The 27,196-nt window shown below is 43.8% G+C and overlaps 2 protein-coding genes and 1 pseudogene across 2 annotated transcripts; 1 reads left to right on the forward strand and 2 right to left on the reverse strand.

The window, feature by feature from the left end:
* LOC123481032 overlaps positions 1-2,212 on the reverse strand; it is a 13,307-nt pseudogene extending 11,095 nt beyond the window's left edge.
* A 7,004-nt stretch (positions 2,213-9,216) lies between these two features.
* Positions 9,217-12,446, forward strand: LOC123483265 (sperm-associated antigen 5-like). Its single transcript, XM_045212847.1, has 6 exons — positions 9,217-9,765; positions 10,261-10,341; positions 10,526-10,675; positions 10,966-11,040; positions 11,889-11,969; positions 12,356-12,446. The coding sequence occupies exons 2-6, from the start codon at positions 10,273-10,275 to the stop codon at positions 12,425-12,427; spliced, it is 447 nt and encodes a 148-aa protein (XP_045068782.1). The 5' UTR covers positions 9,217-9,765; positions 10,261-10,272; the 3' UTR covers positions 12,428-12,446.
* A 3,897-nt stretch (positions 12,447-16,343) lies between these two features.
* On the reverse strand, positions 16,344-18,344 carry foxe1 (forkhead box E1). Its single transcript, XM_041901067.1, has one exon. The coding sequence runs from the start codon at positions 17,982-17,984 to the stop codon at positions 16,902-16,904; it is 1,083 nt and encodes a 360-aa protein (XP_041757001.1). The 5' UTR covers positions 17,985-18,344; the 3' UTR covers positions 16,344-16,901.
* Positions 18,345-27,196: the final 8,852 nt, after the last annotated feature.

Genomic DNA, 27,196 nt, shown 5'->3' on the forward strand with positions numbered 1-27,196 from the left:
ACACATGAAATAGCTCAATGACTTATGTACAGCGCTTGTAGCCGAATAATTCGTAAATAGGTACGTTTGTAACGTTAACCATCTAACGAGGGGGTAACGTTAACTCTAGCTAACGTTAGACACTAGCTAGCTAACGTTACACAAATGTCCCCGTGAAGTTCAAATTCTGCATGAGCTCTGTCCTTTAACACAATTAATAATATGCTCAATGGTAGGCTTATTAGCTAATTTCAGTCAACGTTATATCTTTCATATCTTCCATAGTTAACGTTACCTAGCTACCTACATCAGGAGTGTATTCATTCCGCCGATTCTGTTGCAAAACGTTTCTTAAACGGAACGAAACGGGAGGGACTTACATGAATTTGTCCAATAGACGTTTTGCAACGGAATCCGACAAATGAGTACACCCCAGCAATTTTGTCTAAACGCTTCCTAGCCAGGCAAGTTGGTAACAGGTCTGATATGGCTCCAACAATTATACCAGGTTGTTTGTATTCTGACAGTAGTAGCCCAGCCACACAAGCCTTCATCATGTCCACGAGAAGATCGCATACATTTGCCGAGACCATGGTAAGATTTGCATTTCATACATGTATTATGAAGGTACCAACCAGAATGTTCGACCATAATTGTGTCGCTAACATTAGCTAGCTAGCTAGCTAAATTGTTTATCAATAACTGGATGATGGCTTCTCTCAATGTACCCAGCCTTCAAACAAGACCTGGAGAACGCAACCCATTGAGGTGTGTCAGAATGAAATTAATTCAACCCCATCTTCTAGACTCAAACATAAGGTGGGCAACAATAAGACCTCAAACACCATAAGGTATGATGAATAGCCAAGCTATGGGCCTACATACTATTACTGAACTATTGTTAGAAATTGTAACTTGGCCTTTTATACTTCTCCCACAGAATGATGGTGTGTTATCTACCCAGATCGTGTTAACATAGTGTTCAACTATTGAGGTAATGCACCCCATACTTCCAAAGCCCAGTGATAAAACTAATACCAGATACAGCTCCTACCACTGGGAGGAAACAGCTGTTGGGATACAAGATTTGAGACATTACTTCAACATCATCGTGCTGGGGGGTGAGGTTAACCGAGACCCCTCAAGGGTTGTAGACGAAACCATCATCCTACCCAAAAATCAATTGAACATCTCTTTCTCTTCCCTGGCTATGAAAATGAAAACACATGTCTCTTCTGATAGTAATATCATCACATAGACAACCATGTGGGATCACGTCTATTGTGATTTGGAAAACGATTTGGCCACAACTGAAGCTGATCTATCCTTTAATGGGGGTTCAAACACCAGTCTTAGTGTTCCACAGTTCACAGATATAGCCCACATCACTGAGACTGTCACTGGCGGACAGGAAGATGTAACATTTAAATCTTTCATCTGCACCGGAGGGGAGGTGGAAGTTTCAGAGGCTTCCAGGGTGGCACATGATACTATAGTCCTACCAAAGGATCAGCCTGCAAGCCACCATCAGCCATACAATGACAGTATATATCCAAGTGTTATAGTAGATGACTTGGACATGCAGTCCATCGATGACCGCGCAGATCACCTCTATTGTAATATGGCCGCCTCTAGTGTAGACCTTTCCTTCAAAGAACCCACACATTGTAGTCTTCAAAGTAGTACTTTGAAATCCATAGAGCTGGTTCATAACAATGACGAGTCAACTGGTGTTCAAAATGCCATTGGCGGACAAGCAGATGTGACATTCAAATCCTTCATCTGCGCTGGGCTTGAGGTTAAAGTCTCAGAGTCCACCAGAGTGTCTGAAGACACTATCCTCCTACCTGAGAATCAGACTGTGACCAGTCATCTACTGTACAACCACAGTGTCAACCCAAGCATCATAGAGGAGCAGTCCTCCGATCATGCAGAACACCCTTATTGCCATGTGGGTTCGAAGGTGCCGGTGGTCAAAAGCGGACACCCCTGCCATCAGTGAGCCTCAACGGGAAATGCATCCTTAAGAACTGAAGGACTGGATGATGTCGCCTGTCAGCTTTTTCCCGAAGGCCCCAAACAGGGTTTTCTTCATGCTGGAAGACAGTTGCCCTGGCTCCATCTATACAGTTGGAATCTGATAGCTCCCATTGCAATGAGTTTGGGGTTCGGCCAGGAGCTCCACACCTGTAGATGAAGACAACCTATCGATAGTCTCGCCTCCCATTCTCATGGTTCGTAGCTGCAGGAGTCCAGTGGGGCCAGAGACAGCGCGTTGGGAAGCCCTTCCCTCCAACACTAAGCAGACGACGCGAGCTCTGAGAACATTGCTGACGTGTTGACTGAGCCACCCGAGATCCCCTGTAGCGAGGTGGGCCGGGCGTGGTGGTGATGCTTTTACAGTTTGAGCTTTTCAGCCCCGTTCTTAGCGCAACCCCCATGACCAGAAGAGGGGGCGTTCAGAAATTGTCTTTTGCCCAAATGGAGGATTCCGCTCTGGAAACCGGCAGGGGCTGTGTCCCCATCAACTCTGCGGAGGGTAGCTTTGTAGTCCCGGCCAACCCAGACAGCCGACTCTGGGCGGCCGTCCTGGAGAGCCCCATGCCTCTGCCAAAGTTCAACTCCACGGCAGTGGGTGCCGCATCGATCCGCAAGCCCCCTCCTTCTCCAGACCCAGTCACAGAGACTGTGGAGATGAGGCCAGAGGTGGATGTGCCTCGTGTAAAATCCCAACCCAAAGTGGAGATGGGTCTTTTTGATCATTTACCAGGGTTGGTTCGTGAGGAGCCCTTGCAGCAGCAACTCATCCAGATGGCTCAGCTCCTCATCCTGGCATCGGGCAAGATGGACGCTGTTAGCAACCCTGCCCTGGCCCTTACACCCGCTCCCGCCCCTCCTGTAGTGGGCACTACAGCGGGCACCGTGGCTGTAGAGTGCCACAGCATGTGTGTTGGCACCACTCCAGTGAGGCGGGCAGACCGCAGTGCCAACACCTCTGGTCAGTTTGAGAGGAAGAGGGAGTTCTCGGTGTCCGACGCCTGCACCAGCACCGACTCTCTGCTCTGGAAGTGAGTATCGGACTGTGTGTTTTTGTGAGTGAGAATCAGGTAAAAATGTTAGTATTTATGTATATGAACCATGTAAACATAGGTGGGGTGGTGTTTGTTTGTTGAGGGTAAAGTGTGTGTATATGAGAATCAGGTGATTGACTAACTTCTCCCTGTATCTCTCTTCTCTCTCTCTCTCTTTCTGTCTGTGTCTCTGTCTGTCTGTGTGTGTGTGTCAGTCTGGCCTCTGGGAGCCCAGCGGGGTCCCTGACAGGAGCTGGAGCAGAGGCTGAACTCACTCATCATGGTGGAGGCCCTGTGCAGCAGCTTGCACAGCCAGGGACAGGGCCACTTAGGGGACCCGGGCCCTCAGAACTCAGGGACAAGCTGGTCCAGACAGACCACACTGAGCTCAGCCAGACGGTAACCTACAAAGACCTGTATATGACGGCCCTGGAGAGGATCAAGGAGCTAGAACTGGACCAGACCACTCTACAGAACCTGGTCCACAGCATGCAGGACACCAGGAGCACCATGACAGCCCTGAGTGGAGACACTGAGGCTGCTCTCAGCAGCATGAGGCAGATAAGATATCTGGTTAAAGAGGACCAGCAGAGCCTGGCTACACAGTATGGTCAGATGAAGTCCCTGTATGAGAAGTGCAAGGAGTCCCAGGGCAGGATGGTGCAGAAGGTGCGAGACACCCTGCAGCAGAGAGAGGACATGAGGAGACGGATGGAGGAGGCTTTCACCGCCAAGGGCCACGCCTTCAGTGTGACAGAGCAGCTGAGGTCACTGCGCCCATGATTTGAGCTGGAGGAGAGTGTGGGGTCTCACCAGGAGCTGATGGCTGCCCTGACCAAGACCTACCCAGAACAGGTACCACATTATTTATATATATATATATATATATACACTGCTCAAATAAAGGGAACACTAAAATAACACATCCTAGATTTGAATGAATGAAATAATCTTATTAAATAAATTTTTTCTTTACATAGTTGAAGATCGTGCTGACAACAAAATCACACAAAAATTATCAATGGAAATCAAATGTATCAACCCATGGAGGTCTGGATTTGGAGTCACCCTCAAAATTAAAGTGGAAAACCACACTACAGGCTGATCCAACTTTTGATGTAATGTCCTTAAAAACAAGTCAAAAATGAGGCTCAGTAGTGTGGCCTCCACGCGTCTGTATGACCTCCCTACAACGCCTGGACATGCTCCTGATGAGGTGGCGGTTGGTTCTGAGGGGATCTCCTCCCAGACCTGGACTAAAGCATCCGCCTCAACTCTGGACAGTCTGTGGTGCAACGTATGCCAGATGGAGCGAGACATGATGTCCAGATGTGCTCACTGGATTCAGGTTGGGGAACGGGCGGGCCAGTCATAGCATCAATGCCTCTCTCTTTGCAGGAACTGCTGACACACTCAGCCACATGAGGTCTAGCATTGTCTTGCATTAGGAGGAACCCCAGGGCCAACCGCACCAGATGGTTAGGATCTCATCTCGGTACTAATGGCAGTAGGCTACCTCTGGCGAGCACATGGAGGGCTGTATGGCCCCAAAGAAATGCCACTCCCACACCATGACTGACCCACCGCCAAACCCGCTATGCCGTTGAGGAAGTCTTCACGGGCGTTCAGACTCTGTCACGCCTGTCACGTGCTCAGTGTGAACCTGCTTTCATTTCAGAAGAGCACAGGGCACCAGTGGCGAATTTGCCAATCTTGGTGTTCTCTGGCAAATGCCAAACGTCCTGCACGTGTGTTGGCTGTAAGCACAAACCCCACCTGTGGACGGCCGGGCTCCTCATACCACCCTCATGGAGTCTGTTTCTGACCTTGAGCAGACACATGCACATTTGTGGCCTGGAGGTCATTTTGCAGGGCTCTGCAGTGCTCCTCCTGCTCCTCCTGCACAAGGGGAGGTAGCAGTCTGCTGCTGGGCGTTGACTCCTCCACGCTCTCCGATGTACTGGCCTGTCTCCTGGTAGCGCCTCCATGCTCTGGACACTCACGCTGACAGACACAGCAAACTGCAACAGCTCGCATTGATGTGCCATCCTGGATGAGCTGCACTACCTGAGCCACTTGTGTGGGTTGTAGACTCCTGCCCATGCTACCACTAGAGTGAAAGCACCGCCAGCATTCAAAAGTGACCAAAACATCAGCCAGGAAGCATAGGAACTGAGAAGTGGTCTGTGGTCACCACCTGCAGAACCAGTCCTTTATTGGGGGTGTTTTGCTAATTGCCTATAATTTCCACCTGTATATTCATTTGCACAACAGCATGTGACATTTATTGTCAATCAGTGTTGCTTTCAAGTGGACAGTTTGATTTCACAGAAGTGTGATTGACTTGGAGTTACATTGTGTTGTTTAAGTATTCCCTTTAATTTTTTGAGCAGTGTATAGATATAGATATATATATATTCTGCTATTACGTACATACAGTTGAGATCAGGGCTAGGAGGAATTTACTGTCTCTGGGTTTATGCTTATTTGTTTGCCCGTGTGTGTCTCACCAGGTTATATTGAACAAGGCCTAGTGAATCCCTCAAATGTGCATCGAGCTTCTTGAGAGGAACCATGAGCGAGCACGCCCAGTTCCATCAAGAGGTATCGTGTTAACCTGTAGGCTACATTGCCTTTGCCAGAGGGAAGCAAAGGATAAAAAGGTTGCAATGTATGTATGTGTTTTATTTGTACGACGGTAAATGTATATTCTCCCCCAGCTGAAAACCGCCAGGCGTCTCCTCCAGAGGACAACTCCTATACTGGTGAAGCTGAATGAGAAGGCAGCCAACGCAATAGGAGAGAGAGACCAGCACCTCTCAGAGAGAGACTAGGCTGTGGGAGGAGAGAGAGCAGGTCTGACCCCCCTCCTCTCATCCCCCCCCTCATTCTGTCACCTCACAATGTCTCTACTACCTGTTATATTCACTATATTCTCTGTTCTTATCTTCTGTAACTCATCAACTCGTCCTCCACAATGTTATGGCTTACCAATGTGTCGTGGCTCACTTCTAAAATGACAGATCCAAGAGGAACTGACCAAACCTACCTGAGTCTCCAAGATGCCAGACAGAGATTGGGGATTGAATCTGCAGGCCACTATCATGAATTCAGGTAAGAATTTAAACAAAACATTGAAGATAGCGTTCGAGTTTCAAGTGTTCTTGTGATAAGTTTAAAAATAAGTGATAATATATTCATTTTCTAGCATTGTCACTCTCTCGTTTTTGCTGTCGCTCCCTCCCTCCCTCTCTCAGAGTTGGGTGTTCTGCGTCAGAAGCTGAGTGAGGGAGAGGAGGAGCGGGCTCAGCTGGAGAGGAAGGTCACGGAGCTGTCTGCCACAGTCTCCTCTACCCTGGCCTCCAATGCCTTCCTAGAGCAGGCCCTGGCTGCAGAGTCCACCAAGTCGGTTCAAAGTTCACTCTAAGCTGTTATGGTGCTTCAACTATGGCAGTTGTCAATTTAAAATATAGATTTTTTAATAGAGAAAAATAACCTAACTGTGTTATTTCAGGTTAGTATGGAAGAAATCCAGCAAGCTACCGACAGGGCCAACCAGTAAGTGAACTCCCCAGCTACCTCATTTCTGTTATTAACACTACTATTTAAATCAGTATTTTACAGTTGAAATGGGCTATTCTGATTTTAAAAAATGTTTAGCCCCATCACATTGCAGCTATAAAGATGATTTAACTAAGACACATACCTTTAGCTATTTGTAATCAATAATACACATTGGTTTAATTATTAAGGCATGTTTAGCCATTGAGTTTAATTAAGCAATAAGGCATGAGAACCCGGGGATAACTCCTGTGTAAGGGATGTTCTTAGGACCGAATCAAGGCAGAGGGAACAGATGGAATTCTGAGTGTTTACAGTTTCCATGGTGAATAATTAGTTTCAAGATCAATCCTACTGGCGCAGGAGAAATCACATTTGTAAAATGATACATTGTTGCAAGGTCGTAGAGGCAGACATTTGGGCTGGAGGCTAACCCCAACTGTTGCAAACCAGCCAGTAGCATGGAAAAGTAATGGGTGCAGAACAGTGGAATTATGACATTAACACGCTATTCTATTTTGATGTTCACATATCAACTAATCAGCATCCAGGGTCAAACAACCTGTTTTATAACATGAATTGAATCCCCCCTGTGTCCAGGTTGGAGGGCAGTTGGTCAGTCAGAGCAGCGTGTATGTGAGCTGTCCCAGGCTCTGGGCTCACAGCGAGGAGCAGCTGATCCAGCTGCAGGGACACTTGTTGGAGCCAGAGCCTGCAGCTGCAGAAGCTCCATGGAAGTCCGCACGCAGCCTGGAACAGCGTGATGGAGACAAACGAGGTAGGGGACCACTAGATCGCTTCGCAGTGGCTGGATGGGGTGGGGCTTTTTTCTCTTGCGTTTTTCTGTCGTCTTTCTCTGCTCCTTTACCAGTCCACTCTCTCTCTCCCTTACTCGTAATCTCTCTCTTTCTCTCCTCTCACTCTCTCTTCCTGTGTGCTGATTCTAAACTCAGCCGTGATGTGCGCTGTGTGTAACAGCTCTGTACCTCCTCATCTCCTGTGTAGTTCCTACAGATGGAGAATGATATGGCCAGGGAGCAGGTGGTGGAGAGCGAGGGGACCCTCCGGGCTAACCTACAGGGGCTCAGGGAGAGGAACATCCAGTGTGAGGAACTCGGCATGCCCTCAGCCAACTCCAGCAAGATCCACACTCACTGTGGAGTCATATTAATTTAGTTATTAGAAATAATAGGTTTATAATTTTGAGTTGAGCTGTGATGTGTTCTGGGGGGGTGGGAGGGGTTGTTCGCTTGACTACATGGGACATGGTTATTACAAACAATTGAACAATTGTTTGAGCTGATCTGGGGGGGGGGGGTAGGGCTGAGAGGAGGGTTGCAGGCAGAGTTGGAGGACAGTAAGGCCAGAGCCAGTTGGTCAGTTGGACTGGCAGAGGCAGCTAGCCCAGGCTAAGACTGATGTCACCCTGGCAATACCACACACTGAGACACCTGACCAACGATGTTCACACTGCTCTGACCACCAAGGTAATCACACACACCCTGGTACACCACACACTGAGACCATGACCAACGATAAAGACACATTGCACACACCCTGTACTAGTCCGTAGAAGACCCACTCTGTCCTGGTGTGTGGTGTTATTTCAGAAGCCAGAGGCCTGTGGTAAAGACGAGGTGTCCCAGCCCTCCCTCCACTTTGCGCGTCATCCCTCAACCTCCTTCGTGGACAGCATCATGGTAGCCATCACCACTGACCTGGCACAGGCCAACGACACACAGCTTAGACATGACAGAGGAGCCACAAGCTGAAGGGTTGGGCAGCGAGATTGGTGCTCTTCACCCGCCGCCCCAACACCTAAGAAGTGTCAAGGTGAGGCCTCCATCGCATCTCCATGCGTTCCCCCTTACTGTTAGCCCCAGGTTACTGTTAGCCCCAGGTTACTGTTAGCCCCAGGTTACTGTTAGCCCCAGGTTACTGTTAGCCCCAGGTTACTGTTAGCCCCAGGTTACTGTTAGCCCCAGGTTACTGTTAGCCCCAGGTTACTGTTAGCCCCAGGTTACTGTTAGCCCCAGGTTACTGTTAGCCCCAGGTTACTGTTAGCCCCAGGTTACTGTTAGCCCCAGGTTACTGTTAGCCCCAGGTTACTGTTAGCCCCAGGTTACTGTTAGCCCTGAGGTTACTGTTAGCCCCCAGGTTACTGTTGGCTAGCCCCAGGTTACTGTTAGCCCCAGGTTACAGTTTTAAATATATGGTTTTGTTAGTAGGGTACACACTGTAGCAAAACTTTTACAACAAAAACTAAAATCTGTGTTCATATTGGACAAGATCATGTAGCACCTCTCCTGTTTCACTGTTTCAAAATGTTTAGTACCTACTGAACACAACCCAGTTGTTTGTCTGTATTGATGTGTCCAGGGCCCAGTCATTAAATGCCTTCTTCCTAGTGGTGCCTCCAGGAGGAGGAGCAGAGGAAGGTAGGGAGCTGCCAGCAGATTCCGAGCTAACACCGTCTTGAGCTCAGCTCTGCCATCACACAGCTACGACAGAGCAAGGACACCGAAAGCAGGGAGGCACTGAAACACATGTAAGCACTGTGGACGTAGGATTTATTTTGTGTTGAGATGTGACGCTTACAATTTCTCCTTTAATTAAGCATTACATTATTTTATTGTGTGTTTTATTTACCTTTCTGGTCACCCTAAGTCAGTGTTTCCCAACTCCAGTCTTCCGGTAACCCAAACGGCACACATTTTTGTTATAGCCCCGGACAAACACACCTGAACTCGTTGAGGGCTTGATGATTAGTTGACAAGTTGAATCCGGTGTGCTGTTGGGGGTACTGGAGGACAAGTAGGGAAACACTGCCCTAAGTCAACTTCCATCACATTAGGAGGAAACCCAGGGTTTCCCAAACTCTGTCCTCGGGACCCCAAGGGGTTTGCATTTTGCCCTAGCACTACACAGCTGATTCAAATAATCAACTAATCATCAAGCTTTGATGGACAGCATTTGGGAAACGCTGAGTAAACATAACCAATAATTGTGTTGCTATACAAGTTGTGGGCTGCAGGGGGAGCAGCAGGCTCAGGCCCACAGACACAGGGCTGAGGTGTCCGAGCTGAGGGGCCAGCTGAGCCGTCTCCAGACCCAGCTAGACCGGGACCAGGTGGCTCTGCAGAACAAGGCCCAGGTGAGACACTACACTGCTCTCAGATCAGACCTTACAACTAAAAAAAACTCCAGTTTTAGTTACATTTAACTGTTCACCTGCCTTAAATCCTGTATTTGTGAGCATATTGGCAAAGTGCTGCCAATCAATGTTCTACTTGTGCAGGGTTCTTCAATCCTGGTCCTGGAGGGCCGAAACACTTCTGTTTTTTATTTCTACCTGGTAGTTAATTGCACTCACCTGGTTTTCCCAGGTCTGAATTCCCTGATTAGAAGGGAGAGGATGAAAATAGAGTGTGTTTGGCCCTCCAGGACCAGGATTGAAGAACCCTGTACTTGTGCATTATAGATTATTTGACTGCAAAATCTAGAGATTTCTTATTACTTTCTTGGCTACAGGACATGAGACATATCATGTCTGATTACTTGACTGACATGGTATTTTGGTGAATAGTGGTCCGTGTGAGTTCTGTGTATGACTGAGGCTGAACCCAGGTCATTTGTTCTGTTTTACCAGGAGATTGACACTATGAAGAGGATCTGCAGTGAAGTGAACGAGGCCAGGGAGTTTCTTTACATGCACAAAACTGAGAACAAAGTAAGGGACTGTATAGGTTTTTTACAAAAAAAGACTTGGTTGGCTACATTCACTTTATTACGTCTTCCTAAAAGTTCAGTTCTTAGGCAACTTTTATCCTGGTAAATTGTCATCTATATGCCATGATGTGCTTCCATGTAGCCTATGTAACGTTGCTGCTGTGTTCTGTATTTGTGCTCTGTAGGAGCTGCGGAGGGAGGTGGCGGAACTGCACCGCTCTCTGCACCAATCACAGGTGGAGTCCCAGGCTCTGAGGGACGAGCTAAGAAACACCGGCAACCAATCGGCACACAGCATGCATTCCATGGACGACAAGATCCGCCTACTGAAAGAGGTACAATCCAGACCATAGGTTGACTATTATCCCTTTAAGAACTGCTAGGACTGTCCTATGGTGTCCATGTCCCTGCTGTCTCCAAACCTAGACACTGGCTGTTCTGCACAAATATATTTCCATCTGAATGCTCCACAGTGCCTTACATGACCCAGCCCTGGGTTGTTTTACATCGGCCACCATTACATCTCACACCGACCCTGCAGCCTTGAAAGACCAAGCAATCCTCTCCCTCCAACACTAGTTGTCTTTGACACGCAGTAGGACCTTAAACGCTGTCTCCTCCACAGGTGGAAAGACTAAAGAGGTCTCTGTTGGAAGCAGAGGAAGGAAGAGTAAAGCTTCTGGAGAGAGCCAAGAGACATGTAAGTGTCTATACCATCTGTACACAAGTTACTACAATGCTTAAAGTTACAATCCTTAATTGAAACGATAACAAAGCGTCACCCCGCCTCTGATTTGGTAATAATTAGAGGGATGGGACTAGAGAAATGTAAGCACTCTCAAATTCATAGGCAGAGCTATGGATGGAAGGAGTGACCATCTATGATATCGAAATTATAGTTTTAACCATGTTTTGAGGCTATAAAGTGTTTGTTTACATTGTTTACAAACCGTTGGAGTAAAACAAGCTTCTATTTTGGGTTCTGATGGGGTATGACAGTTGAACTAAACTCGAGGAATTTATAAGTTATATTCTTCAAGAATCAATGGGTGTGTATAATTAATTTATAAGTCCAAAAATGGATGTTGCAGCTAAGGATCCCAGCTTTAAGGAAAGTGCTGAATATGTACAGTGTACCAGTCACAACCGCCATATGTATCCTTTTACACTGCTACTCTGTTTATTACCTATGCATACTCACTTTAACTCTACCCACGTGTACATATTACCTCGACTAACCGGTGCCCCGCACATTGACTTTGTACGCTACCCCCTGTATATAGCCTCCCTAGTGTTATTTTATTTTACTGCTGCTCTTTAATTATTTGCTATTTTTATTTTTTACTTGATCTATTTTTTACTTAACACTTTTTTGTATTACTTTTTTTTTTACATTTAAACTGCATTATTGGTTAAGGGCTTGTAAGTAAGCATTTCACTGTAAGGTTTACACCTGTTGTATTCGGCGCATGTGGCAAATAACATTTGATTTGAAGTGGTATCCAATGCACAAGTCACCATCTTCAATATTCTTCTGTGTCTCTGCAGCAACTGATCCACGACACCAACCAGAAGAAAGTGGAGAAGGAACTTCGAGTCCTTGACGATATGATTGAGACAGTCAGAAAGGTGAGAGGCCAGGGATATACATTTTTCTGTTTTGAAATTTTAAAGGTAGATTCAGCGATATGACGTAGATGCAGAAAGTAAACAGCACAGTGGGTACATTTCCGCAATAACTAAGAGCGTTGAAGCACGAGGCTCCACTTCTCCGCTGTTTTGGTCCCGTGGCTACCAAGTTGTAAAAGCATGATGCGACTCCGTGCACATGCGCAGCTACTGTGTGAGAGCGAAGTCTTGCATCTCGCTCATCTCAATATCTGCAGTGCTGCTTGTGGCAACGTCATTCTGCTGAGTCTACCTTTAATAGAAATTATATCTTATATCTGTGTTACTTTGTGTATATTGATAGTTTGGCATTAGACTTGAGACACTTTTTCCTTCTTTCTCTACAGACTTTGTCTTCTGTTCCTGACGTTGTCAAGAACTGCAAGGAACTCAAGACTCTAGTGGAATATCTTGGTTAATATCATATTATTCACTGTACAGTTTACCAGCACAAGGATGGCTTTACATCAATATGTTACACTCACTTTTATATATTACTGGATTATTAGTGGTAGAAGACTTATTTGTGTTCGATGATGTAAAGTGGAATTCAGTTTGGGTGTAAAAAAACAAACATTTCCAAAGGAATCATTTTCAATTATTTATCATTTGTCTGTCAGCCCACTGACAACTACAGAGGCCTCCTTGTTAAGTGTTGACAGAGCATGCAGTTATAGCCTAATTGGAGGTTGGCAAAATCTTTGATATATTACAACGGTTTCGTAAGTCTTTCGACAAGTCAAATCATATTTGACAAGTAGGTCATTTTCTTGATGTTGCACTGTGGTCCCATCTTTGAAATGGATGTTCTTTCTTGAGAGGCCAAAACATGCTGTAATTTATCACAAGGTAGCTTGGCACCTGAAAGAATGTGATTTTAGATGAACTGTAATCTAAATCATTTTCTGTCTGCCGTGCTCCTCTCCATTTCTGCTTGGCTGCTTTTCAATGCTTCTCTAATTTTCTCTTTATATACACCGTCTCTCCAAACCATGTGCTGTCCGACACTGTTCTCAATTAGCTGGAACAAATACCTGCGGCGTGAGTTGGCGGCTGCTCCAAGGAACGTATCCCACAGTCTATCCAGGTGGATTTGTGATGATGACTTCATATTTGATTACCAGTAGGAGATTAGGATTTGTATTGTCTGCATATCATGACATTTTGTCTTGTAAAAAGGACTTGATATTTGATCACTTTTATTAAACTTTTATCTGCAGAATTATTTGGTATAACTTCACCCATTTAGATTCATTTAATGCATGATGAATATAGCCAGTGTCTATCAACAACTACATGTATGTACAGAGCCTTCAGAAAGTATTCACACTCCTTGACTTTTTCCAAATGTTTGTCTGAATTTAAAATTGATTAAATTGAGATGTTTCACTGGCCTACACACAATACCGCATAATGGCAAGTGGAATAATGTTTTTAGACATATTTACAAATTAATTAAAAATGACAAGCTGAAATGTCTTGAGTCAATAAGTATTCAAGACCTTTGTTATGGCAAGCTTAAATAAGTTCAGGAGTAAATATTTGCTTAAGTCAAATAAGTTGCATGTGTGCAGTGTTTAACATGATTTTTTAAATGACTACCTCATCTCTGTACCCCATACATAGAATTATCTGTAAGGTCCCTCAGTCGAGCAGTGAGTTTCAAACATGGATTCAACCACAATCACCAGGGATGTTTTCATATGTTATTCGCAAAGAAGGGCACATATTGGTAGATGGGTAAAAATGCAGACATTAACTATCGCTTTGAGCATGGTGAAGTTATTAATTACACTTTGGATGTTGTATCAGTACGCCCAGTCACTACAAAGATACAGGTGTCCTTCCTAACTCAGTTGCAGGAGAGGAAGGAGACCGCTCAGGGATTTCACCATGAGGCCAATGGTGACTTTAAAACAGTTACAGAGTTTAATGGCTGTGACATGAGAAAACTGAGGATGGATCAACCACATTGTAGGTACTCCACAATACAAACCTAAATGACAGAGTGAAAAGAAGGAAGCCTGTAAAGAATAAAAATATTCCAAAACATGCATCCTGTTTGCAATAAGTTAAATAAATTAAAACCCCTAAAAATGTGGCAAAGAACTGTACTTTATGTCCTGAATTCAAAGCGTTATGTTTGTGGCAAATCCAACAACACATCACTGAGTACCACTCTTCATATTTTCAAGCATGGTGGTGGCTGCATTATGTTATGGGTATGCTTGTCATCTGCAAGGACTAGGGCGTTTTTTTAGGATAAAAAGAAACGGAAAAGAGCTAAGCACAAGCAAAATCCTAGAAGAATACCTGGTTCAGTCTGCTTTCCAACAGACACTGGGAGACAAATTTTCCTTTCAGCAGGACAATAACCTAAAATACAAGGCCAAATATACACTGGAGTTGCTTACCAAGACAGCATTGAATGTTCCTGAGTGGCCTAGTTACAGTTTTGACATATCGGCTTGGAAATCTATGGCAAGACTTGAAAATGGCTGTCTATCAATGATCAACAACCAACTTGACAGAGCTTGAAGAATTTTAAAAGAATAATGTGCAAATATTGTACAATCCAGGTGTGCAAATCTCTTAGAGACTTACCCAGAAAGACTCACAGCTGTAATCGCTGCCAAAGGTGATTCTAACATGTGTTGACTCAGGGGTGTGACTACTTATGTAATTGAGATATTGTTTGGTTTTTCATTTTCAATAAGTTTGCAAAAATGTCTAAAAACATAATTATGGGGTATTTTGAATTCAGGCTGTAACACAACCAAATGTGGAATAAGTTAAGGGGTATGAATACTTTCTGAAGGCACGGTACTTTAAAAAAAAGGTGTCCCCGTGTTATTCAGGTAAACATAGCTGATCTGAAACGACGGCATAAAACAGCCTTTTCCTTCGAAGTAGTTTTGTCCTGAGTGTCCTAAAGTATATTTAGACCATTTTTTATTTATTTAACTAGGCAAGTCAGTTAAGAACAAATTCTTATTTACAATGATGGCCTACACCAGCCAAACCCAGACGATGCTGGGCCAATTGTGCGCCGCCCTATGGGACTCCCAATCACGGCCGGTTGTGATACAGCCTGGAATCGAACCAGGGGGTCTGTAGTGACGCCTCAAGCACTGAGATGCAGTGCCTTAGACCACTGCGCCACTCGGGAGCCCAATACAATACTGTCTGAGCCACATATTTTTCCTGATACCACTGAACACGTAGTGTATTGAGTTAAAGTATCAGGTTCCAAGTGAATTCATTTGCTGATTGCTTGTTCTTTAGTGAAGATTAGGCCAGGCTGTGCGCTACAGATGTAGGATCCTAATTTGAGCCAGGTTGCTAGAGCAAGAAAATAATCCTGCAGCAACAGGAAATGTGAATTATGTGGATTGTAATTAATGGATATTTTTGCAGGGGTTGATAAAACAATTTTTTTTTCAAGTCTGATATTTCAAAGTGGATATTACAAACTTCAGAAGCCTTTTTAAACCTCAACTACACTACAAGTTTTAGTTCTCGTGCAACAGAGTGATCAAGTTAAAATCCTACATCTGTACATGATACTTGTGCCTGCCGTTCACAGTGACTGATAATTCTATGGCTCCAGACACACTTCATGTCCAACTGAGCTGAAATGATGGAGGGGAGGAATGGGCTGCACAAAAGATGCAGTCTGAAATATCTTAAGTGTCTGTTTCTGGTAAGGAATGAAGGAAGCAGTCTTTTTGTTAACGTCATGAAGCATGAAGTGTGTCCGTTGAAGAGCTCTTGTACCTTTGCTCTATGTATTTCTATTACATTCCTTTAGCTGTAAATCTACAGAATTATGGACTTTTCAGTGACACGTTCTATAATTATACTTCTGCTATTTTATTCTACTGAGCCATTTACTTTATGATCATGTTCTTATCTTTAATTATTTCTTATTGTTGTTGCATTGTTGAGAAGGAACCCGCAAGTAAGCATTTCATTTTGTGTATCCTGACCTGTACATATGAATAATACAAATATGAAACATTCCCATAGCTCCTTGAATGACCATTTCCAATTGTTGCACTTTAATTACAACAATTATTAATGTACTAAAGTGTATCCAAATCAAGAGTTTTGATTTCTACCATTGAAACTCCTTTTGTCACAACTTGCACTACAGGCATCAGCATATTTTATTCAATGATAAATGTAACCTAATACATGTATTTTATCTTTGTAGTAATTATGTTGTTTTGTTTAAATGAATACAATTCAACTATACTATGATTCTTTATAAAGAATTGGCACAAAATAGTTCTTAAGCAATCTTTTTCAAAAAATCTTTATCAAATCCACAAAATGAAACACAATAGTTTACACAAACAGTTTGAATTCCATTACAAATATATTTAGACAATTACATAAAAAAAGACCCTGCACACATTGAGTTTTTGCAACCACAGATTTTCACCACAGTAAAGAAGACGAACTGCAAAGCCTCATTCACGCTTTTTTTTTCCAGACACCAACTTTAACCTTTAAATTCAAATCTCAACTGTATACACATTATGGTGCGATGTGGATTCAAACATTTACATGTAATGTACATTTAACAATGTAGTGTCCTGATCATTGCACTTGATACTTGAGCGTGCAGTCCATATCATATTTGTCACAGTTACTGAATTAATGACATTTTATATCTCAAAACATGCACATGAATTAATGTCACAATTACACACCAAAACATGATGGAAGAATCCTGTTCCTTTTATGTCCTTTAGTCTTTTCCTTTTCAGTCATGCCTTCATGCTAACACCAGTGTCTCTCGCATAGCCGACAACTGAAACTGAGAAGTCCATTGGAACTGTTCTTTCCCAAAACCAACCCAATGCATAATTCTTTGAAGACAGTTCCTCAGATGGCAGACACGAACCTGTCCATGTTCCCTGAGTACGTGGGGTGTCTTAGGTAGGCTCCAGTGCCATTATACTGGCCCAACTGTCCCGGGGACACTCTCCCATAAGGCTCCACAGAGTCTCCAGTCATATGGGGTGAGGAGTGGGAGTGGAGACGCCCTGACCCTCCATACCCCTGGCTGTGTCCCTGGCTGTAGGAGACCTGAGGTGGGTGGTGGTGGTGTCCGTTGGGCCCCGAGTAGGGGAACCCCACATGGGCCGAGGAGCGGGACAGCATGGCCCCTCCACATGATTGAGCCTGGAAGGCTGGGGCTCCAAGGTTACAGTGGCTGGGGCCCCCAGCGGGGCCTCCCTCTGGACTGAAGCTCCGGCTGGGCTGCTGCATCATCTCAGGCCCTTGGCCCCCGGAGGGGTGCCCTATGATTGTGTTGATGCTGAACATGCGGGAGTGGGACTGGCCGTGAGGACTGAACCCGGGGGGCGAGGACGATGGGTAGTAGGCAGAGGGTAGCTGACCATGCTGGCCATACGGGGAACTCACCGCCATATTGGAGCCGTAGACGGAGCTGGTGTAGGCCGAGCGAGCGATCTGGACAGGCGAGAAGACGGGGGGCTCATGTACATACGACGTGTAGGTTGTAAAGTCGCAGCGCTTGAACCTTTTCCTGCGCCTGAGGAAGCTGCCGCTCTCGAACATGTCCTCTGCGTTGGGGTCCAGGGCCCAGTAGTTACCCTTCCCGGGCCTCCCTGGCTCCCTAGGGATCTTGATGAAGCAGTCATTGAGGGTCAGGTTGTGACGGATGGAGTTCTGCCACTTCTTGGAGTTGTCTCGGTAGAAGGGGAACCGCTCGGTTATGAACTTGTAGATGCCGCCCAGGGTCAGCTTATGGTTGGGTGTGTTGGCGATCGCCATGGAGATGAGGGCGATGTAGCTGTATGGGGGCTTCCCTCGCTGGAGGGGTCTCTTCCTGCGGCGGCCCCTTGACGGTTCGTCCGACACTGTTGTGGTCGTATCAGGTGGGTTGGGAGCAGGCAGGGAGATCTCGGAAAGAGAGTCTTTCTCCACTTTGACCACCGGCATGGTTGAGTGTAGTGAGTAAATGTAAAAAAACAGAACGGACTAACTTAATGGTCTACGTCGTTCTAAGGTTGTCTAAAAGTTGTCATTGAGTAACTCGGCTGCAGTATGTCATGGACAGGAACAGTAGCAGACTCGGAGAGAGAAGAGCAATAAAATAGTTACTAGAAAGGAATGTTGTATATTTGACAGGTTGCAACATTCATTCTTCAAAACTCACAGTCCTCAAAAACTCAAATCAAAAACCCCAAATCAGCAGTTCCACAAATAAAGATGTTTTGCGTTCCCAGTTTTCTATAGATCCAGGATAGTCTCGTCAGGTAGAGATGAGAGAATACAGCGACTGTAAACACGTTCTTCCAGTTGTGTGTGTGAGAGACAGTGAATTACCTGAGGTCTCGACTACCTCCTCTGCAGTGCACCTGAGCCACACCCCCACCTAGGGACTGACTCACCTCAGAAAAATGGATAAGGGTTTATTGTTCATGTGTTTTAAATGTATGTAATGCCACTGACAGTTTTTAAAAAGTGTATATTTAGAAATGTTTTTTTTTCCTGTAAATATTGGACGTAGAGTAGCACTGACATTTCAGTAACATGTATTGTAAGATAGATAGTAAATGACGGAAATTACGAAAACATTTAAAAAAAAGTATATTCTCTGTTTTTAGTTAATTCCAATTTAACCGGACTTCAGTAAATAAATGAATCTGATCATCACAGTATTGTACTACAGCTGTCCGATATGTTCTATTCAGGTACTTTTCAAACCCTGTGACCAATGAATAAAAAACTCAACTGTCTTTCCCTCCAAGCATTCAAATACAACTCTAAAATTAAACCTCAAGTTGATTTTAAAAGGTCCAAAATGGACCCTTGTTGTTTTGATGTTTAACACTAAAAGGCCTCTTTAGTGGTGATTTAACCTAGGGATTGTTGTTCTTCTGCGTTTCCTTGTTTGTTTTGGCCCAGTGGTTAGCCGGGCCCAGCTGTGTTAAGAGATGTAAATGTTGTCCAGAAAGAACCTGCCCTGTGATTTTATCCATGCAAAGCAAGGCCATGCAGGCAGCACACTCCTGGACACAACCTGAGAGTGAGGTACAAACATAAATCATCATTCCAAGTAATACAAAAAAAATGTATATTGTTGTTAATTCATTGTCCTGAATATATGGCCAGAGTGTATCAGTATTTGAAGATGATTTCACTAATCTTCGTTTGTTTGTGTGGTAGAGCTTTTAGAAGTCTTTGTGCGTTTGTACAAAATGACAGTAATATTGATTGTCATTTTACTTCACTGAAATACACGCGCTGTTAGATACGCTTGTTATCAACTTGATGACAAAACATTTTGTCCAGCGCCAACAGTACCTCACTCACTCCTCTCAACAGCCCTTGTGGTGTGTGACTATGAGTCCCAGTCTACTCCAGAGTGCCAGGGTTAACTAACTCAAGCTTTTAAGCAAACAGAATGGGAAACCCCCTGCTGCGCTCTCCCAGCACTCAACACTAACAGAGTTACACAAAGTGCTAGTGTCAGACCCAGAGAGGTGGCGGGAGGGAGGCTTCCCCCAGACAACAGCCCGATGAAAGGCCCTGCCTCCTGGGGTGGGCTGGGGCCGTGGGTCCCCTGGTCTGGAGGCTCTGGAGCTAAGGGCCTTACACCATGAGGTGTCATCACCACAGAGGTGAATACGCCCTGGGTTTCCGTAAGACTCCACATAGCTGTCATCTCCAGGTAATCCCTAGCGCCCGAAGGAGTTATCCGTGGCATCTCACAATGGCCGCTTCTTGGCCCCGTGTCAGCATTGAGGCAAGGCTCCTGTGATGACAGACATTCATAACCTGCATATTGATGGGTTCAATATTATGTAATTCTATTGAATATATAATATTTGTATTTTATTTCACTAGGGAAGTCATATTGAGATTGATATCTACTTTTTCAAGTAAGCCCTAGTGAGCCTCAAGTGAAATGACTGGTCTATTGAAGAAAACTTTTTTATTTGGCCTTTGGCTTTTCTACTGTTTATATGGAGAATGGACTGTACATGGTACAATGTTTAACTCAATATTCAAAAGCTGTGTCAGTTTTAACAACAAGTGTTTATCTATCTACCATATGTGAGTGATGCTTTCTGGGTAAAAAAATAGGCCAGCTGGTGTCATAAATATTCCATGATCATCTGATAAACATTGCTTATTGTTGCTATTGTCTGCAATGATAGAAACATGAGTTGGATTATAAAAAGCACTGCACGTTTATTGATAATCTAAGGCAAGTTGTGAGATGCCAAACACTGGCCCCAGGGTCCTCCATTGAAGCTGTATGTAAAACATGTGTGTGTGTTTATAGTGCATGCAAAGCCAGCTGACACCCCTGTCTGGATACCCAGCTCCTGAGTGAGAGGAGATCGTGACATGCAAATACACCATCCACTCACTGCCTGTTGGGCTGTTTGCGTGTGTCAGTCATAGCCATTCATAGATAGGGAGATAATTGTTTGGTGGTATGAGGCAAATTTTGGAAAGATCTGGTGTTTTTTATTATGCAAATGTATTCTGTACTCTATGCATAATGGACTATTTTAAATTGTAATGGGCTTTAACATTTGGAAAATACATTCAAAGATGGCTGACAGCCTGGGTTTGCCCAGCACTAACTTTTAATAGTTTTGTGTTTAGTATAAAGATCTTCATGTTTTAGAAATTAAAAAAGGTAAATTGTCATACCTAATGGATGTGTTTGATCTATGAGCTAGTATAGATAGTGCTAGATGCCTTGTTATTGTACATGGTTAGTACTGTATTCTGATGACAGGTGAACTAGTTAAACAGTAGCTACATTGGACCTCACCTTTTTCCACATAAGCCTGTACCTCATGCTCCACGGTCGTGAACAATAGGGGTGGCTAATTTAACAGACATTCACTGTGGGGGATGAGCCAAAGCTCATATTTGCCATAGTTTATGAACGCCTCATCACTTGGCCCTCACGCACAATACTGCCCTACCAAGCAAAAAGGCAGTAACTGCTCATAGCGTGGAACTGAGAAAAAATGGCTTTTATTTACCTTGGTTTCACAGTAACCTTATGCAGTTACTGCTAACATGACCCCCATTTTCTCCAAAACACAATACAATAGAGGCAGGATACTTGTCCACATGATTAAGCATGTATTTAATGTAGCAAAAATGACATTAACTCATTTTCGACCAAATGAGCAGTGACTGTCTTTTTGCTTGGTAGGGTAGAATAGCCCCAGTTGTTTTAATATTTGATTAAAATCTTGTTTTATCTCGTTGTTTATGATTGAGAATTATGATAGGACTTAGTAGTATCAACACTTTGTATTACATCTGAAAGCTGAAACCTAGGCTACTCATGTTTGAATGATTCAACTAAATGACAGGGGCATGATCAGGAAATACAAGGTGAGGTTTTAGTGAGTGATTCTCAATTGACAATATCAAAAGTAGGCAAATCAAGTCTGACATTTTAAAGTGGAAATTACACATTTTAGAAGCCTTTTTAAAACTTGAATACAGTACAAGTTTGTTTTTCCTGCTTGCTTGCTTGAACAAACTAGATAAAACTGACTCACATCCCTATGTTAAGAAGTTCAAAAGCTTTATTTGATGGTTTTACTGTTTTAATAACATTATATTCACTGGTTAGCCTATTCACAATCTATTTATATGCAAATACTTATTTTAAAAACACACTTTAGTTTCAAACCTATTCCTCATGTCAAATTTGAAGAGTGCTTTAGTTCAGCATGAGTGGAGACATAAAGGACCCCACAGCAAAGAGGCCTGTAGCTACGCATTGGTGCAACTCTGAGAGGTCGTGGCCGCCATCCGTCTACCATCTGCGTCCAGTTGCGCATCACTGCCACCCAGGGAGGTATATGACTACTGTCTGGTTGTGGAATGAATCTGTGCAGCTGTGCTGCGTCGCAGCAACCAGGCAAGGCAAATGAAGAGCACACGGCGCTCTCTCTATACTAGCACTCCAGCCGACCGGGAGAAACGGCTCTCTGCAAACAAAGAGAAACAAATCAAGCAATTTGAATGTCAGCGCTTTGCTTTAACCATTTGCTGGCCATGTGCAGGTGGGTTATTTGGGGTTGGTGTTTGGCACGCTACTGGTTGGGAACAATGGCTATGGTCGGGGACGGGGTGAGGACCTCTTCAGTCTGGTCTCCATGGTGGTTAGGGTCCCTGAGGCTGGAGGAGGGAGTGGAGAGGTGGAGGAGAGAGTTCTCATGTGATCAATGAGGTGAACTTTCTGAATGATATGCCAGCTTAAAGTGGAACTGACAGTATTTTTAAACCTGCTTTGCAGATATGAAACAAACACTCACATCAGTCAAAAATATACAATTCCCAGTTTATGCTTCAAAACCAACTTTATAAAAGGTTTAAAAATAGGTCCTATTTGACTCCAAATTCCGTGATGTACAGTAAGGCATTGTTGGTAGAATAGATGGATGCAGTTCAATGCATTATTCATATAATTCACCAATACATTTCTTGGTAGTCCAAAAGGTATTGCTATCAGGTTGTAAATCCTAGCTGGACAGGTACATTGTTTGCTGCCTCCACCCATTAGGGATGTACTGTTTCAATATTTGGAACAAAAACGGATGACTGTAACTCTGGGAATGTCAATACAATAAAACTAGCAAGAGCAATGATCACAAGTCATAACGTGGCTAATAGGCTAGCGTATATGTGTCAAACACAAGGCCCCGCAGGCCAAATAGTACACACGTTTTTAAAGTTTGACAATGAACAACCAAAAAATTAAACCTGCAAAAAAACACCATGGAACGGAGAAACATGTAGGCTTATTACAGAAATAGCCTAGGCTGGCTATTCAACTACAAGACATCCATGCAGCGCCAAAAAAAAGAAAAACGTGTTTTAAGTTTAAATGTTACAACAACCTATAGCTACGTTTTTGTTATTTGGAGTTATTAAATACTTTTTGATTAGGGTGCGACTAAAAATACACCAGCAGACACCAGTTCTGATGTTACTTCATTAAAAGGTAATACATAAATTGAATACATTTCCTAGTCAGGAATTAGCCTAATATTTAAATATTTAATTTAAAAAAAGTTTAGATTTAAATATTAGGCTAATTCCTGACTAGGCAATTTATTCCACTTATTCCAGGTATGTGTCACTTATGGCTATCTTTTTTTTTATGAGGTAACTATTTGTATCTGTCATCTCTGTGTACTCTGCATACAGTGTGTGTGTTTCCACGTGTCTGTTGTTCACCCTGTGTGTGTTTGCGTGCTGACACAACCAGTACACCCAGGAGCAGTAGGGCTTCAGTCTTGTTTGCATTGCAGCTGGATGGGGCCTGGTCTTAATGCAAAGTCCGGTGGACGGTTGACTGGCTCCCAGCCTGGGTCAGTTTACATAACTGAAGCTGCGTGCAGCCCAGGGCACGCCACCGCCGTTAATTCACTGTGTGAGTATCCCTGGGACAGAAAATACAGCCAGGGATAGAGGCTATTGCCACTATGACAGTCTCACCTAATATGAAGACTTTTATGCAATGTTGCTCTCCCATGACAAGTGTGATTGTAGTGTGATTACATTTCTGTATAGCTGGAGTTCTGCTTGCACTCTGTCACCATCCTAATAATAAAAAAACGTACATTCCTTCTTGCCTTTCTCTTAGTTAGGTCTCTCTCTCTCTCTCTCTCTCTCTCTCTCTCTCTCTCTCTCTCTCTCTCTCTCTCTCTCTCTCTCTCTCTCTCTCTCTCTTTTCAACTCCTGACCCTACTAGAGACAATATCCAGCTCTCTTTAACTATCTCATGGTAGACCACAATTAAGGCCATGCCTGATTGCAGATGTCAGTCTGTGCATCACTGACCGCCTCTGTTTGGATCCATGTGTGTCAACACCTTGTTAATGCCTCAGCCTGCTGGCACGGCTAGCGCTTGGGCTCCCAGCCTCATCAGCATTTTCCCCCTTACCTGCACCTGAATGGAGGCCCATGTTTCACAATAGAGACACATGTAAGTGTTTAGCACCAGAGAAGCTGTAACACACTCCTTATTTTGTTCTAGTTCATTAGGACGGATTTATCTCTACATCGTCTGGGTTTCTGACAGGGCAGAGCAGACGGAGGGGATGGAGAGAGGGGAGGAGAGGGGGAGGAAGGAGAGCAATTTAGCTGGAGTTCTGCTTGCACTCTGTCACCGTCCTAATAATAAAAAAACATACATTCCTTCTTGCCTTTCTCTTAGTTAGGTCTCTCTCTCTCTCTCTCTCTCTCTCTCTCTCTCTCTCTCTCTCTCTCTCTCTCTCTCTCTCTCTTTCTCTCTCTCTCTCTCTCTCTCTCTCTCTCTCTCTCTCTCTCTCTCTCTCTCTCTCTCTCTCTCTCTCTCTCTCTCTCTCTCTCTCTCTCTCTCTCTCTGAGTTCAAGAGTGTCTTCCCAAGAAATTGAGTCTCTGCCTTATTTTTCGTAGAAGTACAATTACGTGGAAACAACGTTGATTCAACCAGTTTTTGCCCAGTGGGTTAGCACTTCAGGCAATACATGGGTCCTTCAAACACCTCAAATGATGTGCTTAATATTTCGTAAGATGTTACCAAACAAATACTTCAGCTGTTTGGTGATAAGACATCATCTCTTATCACCACAACTTAACATATGTCAAACAGTTTTATTACAACGGTATTAACTACTAATACAACCCGTAATTGGTTCTTTTGTCAAAAGTGTTGCAACTCTCCGGTTGTGTACAATTATATCTTTGTATGTCAGTTCCTGACAAGCTTTTCAACCACTACTCAAATCCCCACAATTCCTAAGCAGGAAGATACAGGTATTCATCAGGTTTCCATTTAGCTCTGAGTGCTGTGTTTTCACAGCTATCAAAAAACCTTGACATGTCTTTAGAAGCCCCTACAGACTGAGGAAAGGACTCTGGCTCTTTATTCTCGAGTCTGTCGCCCAGTGTCCAAATATTGAAGTTGTTCAATTATTTGATATCACAACATATTTGTATAATAAGCCCCACTGGTAAGTACTGCTTAGAAAAACAGATATGTGCAATGAGAAATATAACACTCATTCAATGATATGTAAACTTTTAATCAACAGGTGTTTTTGTGCAAACTAATACCAATTCTCAGTCACAGTAAACCACTCATAATTATCTTCATAAAAAAGTAAATAGCAGTGATAACGAACCTCCATGTTTATTCACATTATAGGTAGGCTATGCAGATGTAGGATCCTAATTTGATCACTATTTTGTTGGTGAGAATTTTCCTGCACCACAGGAAATGCAGATGAGCTTGATTTATATAAATTCACTGAAAACTCGCACTAACACACGTCATATTAACAGTATTGCACTTCTCCTTGTAGCCTAATTTTGACCATCCTAATAAGCTAACCACCGATCAAGCAACATTATGGACTAAATGTTCAAAAAATCCTGTTGCAGATTATTCTGGAATAGGTTCAAATTGTTTATAATTGCTCTTGTGGCTTCTTCTATTTCTTTCTTAAATTGGTTTAGTTGTCTCGCGATTGTGTTTTGATAGCAACACACTTGACAAGAGACACTGCCAAAATATTTACTGTAGCTTTTGAGGTATGAGTTCCTCGAGATCAACCATTGGAGTATGATATCTACTGCATCTTTATACTGATCTCAGAATGGACTCTAAGGTAGCCTGAGGTTACATAAAGCCATTTATTGTGGTAATAAAACATGATTATAATCTGATCTAAGGTCAGGCATCAAATCCCATTGTTGCATGTTTCACTGCACCTATCTGGTGTCTATCTGGTGTCTGTGACAATAAAACACATTTTCTTGGGGGGAAGACATGTTGTGAGTCATAATGTGTAGAATCTAGATACATCATCAAACTCTCAACAGGACTGATGCAGCTATCTCTGCAACTAGCTCTCACAGTCTCATGTCCGAATTAGACGTTCATCCATGTTTCTCAAACGTCAAATTTCGATGTTGTTGCAAACGTCAAATTTCAAAGTGTTTATGGTTAAGTTTAGACATTAACTCCACATTATTAAGGTTAGGGTTAGCTTTGGGGCATTAACTCAGAAATCTTAAGGTTAGGCATTAACTCAGAATGGTTAAGGTAAGGCTTAAGGTATGGGATAGGCTTAAAACAACCTTTGGAATCAGAGGCAGATGCTTATACCCATCCACCATCCCTGTCCACAACATCCTAGCAAAACCCAAACCTACTTGAAGGTAACAGCGCTCACTGTTGCCCCTAGAGGCCGGTTTCCACGTAATCTCCTGACGTCCTCAGACATGGATGGACGTTGAATACTGACTTGTGCCAGGGTGACCTGGCTGATCTCTGTGACTTGGCTGGGAGTTCGCCATGACCATTCAAACAGGATGCACTGCAAAACAGTCTACAGTGGCAAAAACATGACCTGTGTATGTGTGTATTTGCTTGTGTGTGCATGCGTCTTCAAATGTGTGTGTTATGCATTAGCAGCTTGTCAGTCTCAAATCCCTCTGCCGCTCGGTTTGGCAGCGAGAGCTCGCTCTGGTCTGTAGCTCTGCATGCCGAACGGTAAGTATTTGAGGTGAAATAGGTGCTAAAAGCTGCTGGTATGACGTTTCTTTCCCAGTGCCACCTGACGTCTGTTGCTGTCAAGGGTTTGAACCCCTCCTCAATCACTGACACTTGTGTGGATTACCTGTACTTAAGGCAAAGAGCCAGCACAACCACATCTTGTGTGCAGGCATTCTGAGCACTCCGTATGCTACATTTTATTCTCATTGTGGGTAAATTGCCCTGAAGATCACTGCTAGAGGAGTAACGCGGCTAATTACACCACGATTTGAATCCTGTGTTATTTTGAATTAATTTAATGTGACTCTTTCCAAACATAAATTAACCCCATTTTAAAACACACAGATAGAAGGTAATTATGTTCATAGATATCTGTTACATTGACATCATATATACCCCGACATATTTGCCAGATTCCACAGAAGCACTTTGTAAGGCGACGCTATGGGGCCTTTCCTAAATGGTTGGAGGTGCCTTGGGCTTGTGTCTGGCAAGGATATCTGCACCAGGGAGTGAAAAAGGTAGGCCGGTTGGAAACACACACACACATACAAGTCGGAAGTGACCCAACAATGTCGATAATCTCCCTCAACAGGCAGCAACTCATTTCTCTTT

The sequence above is a fragment of the Coregonus clupeaformis genome, unplaced genomic scaffold (assembly GCF_020615455.1).
Source record: "Coregonus clupeaformis isolate EN_2021a unplaced genomic scaffold, ASM2061545v1 scaf0054, whole genome shotgun sequence".
NCBI classification, from domain to species: Eukaryota; Metazoa; Chordata; class Actinopteri; order Salmoniformes; family Salmonidae; genus Coregonus; species Coregonus clupeaformis.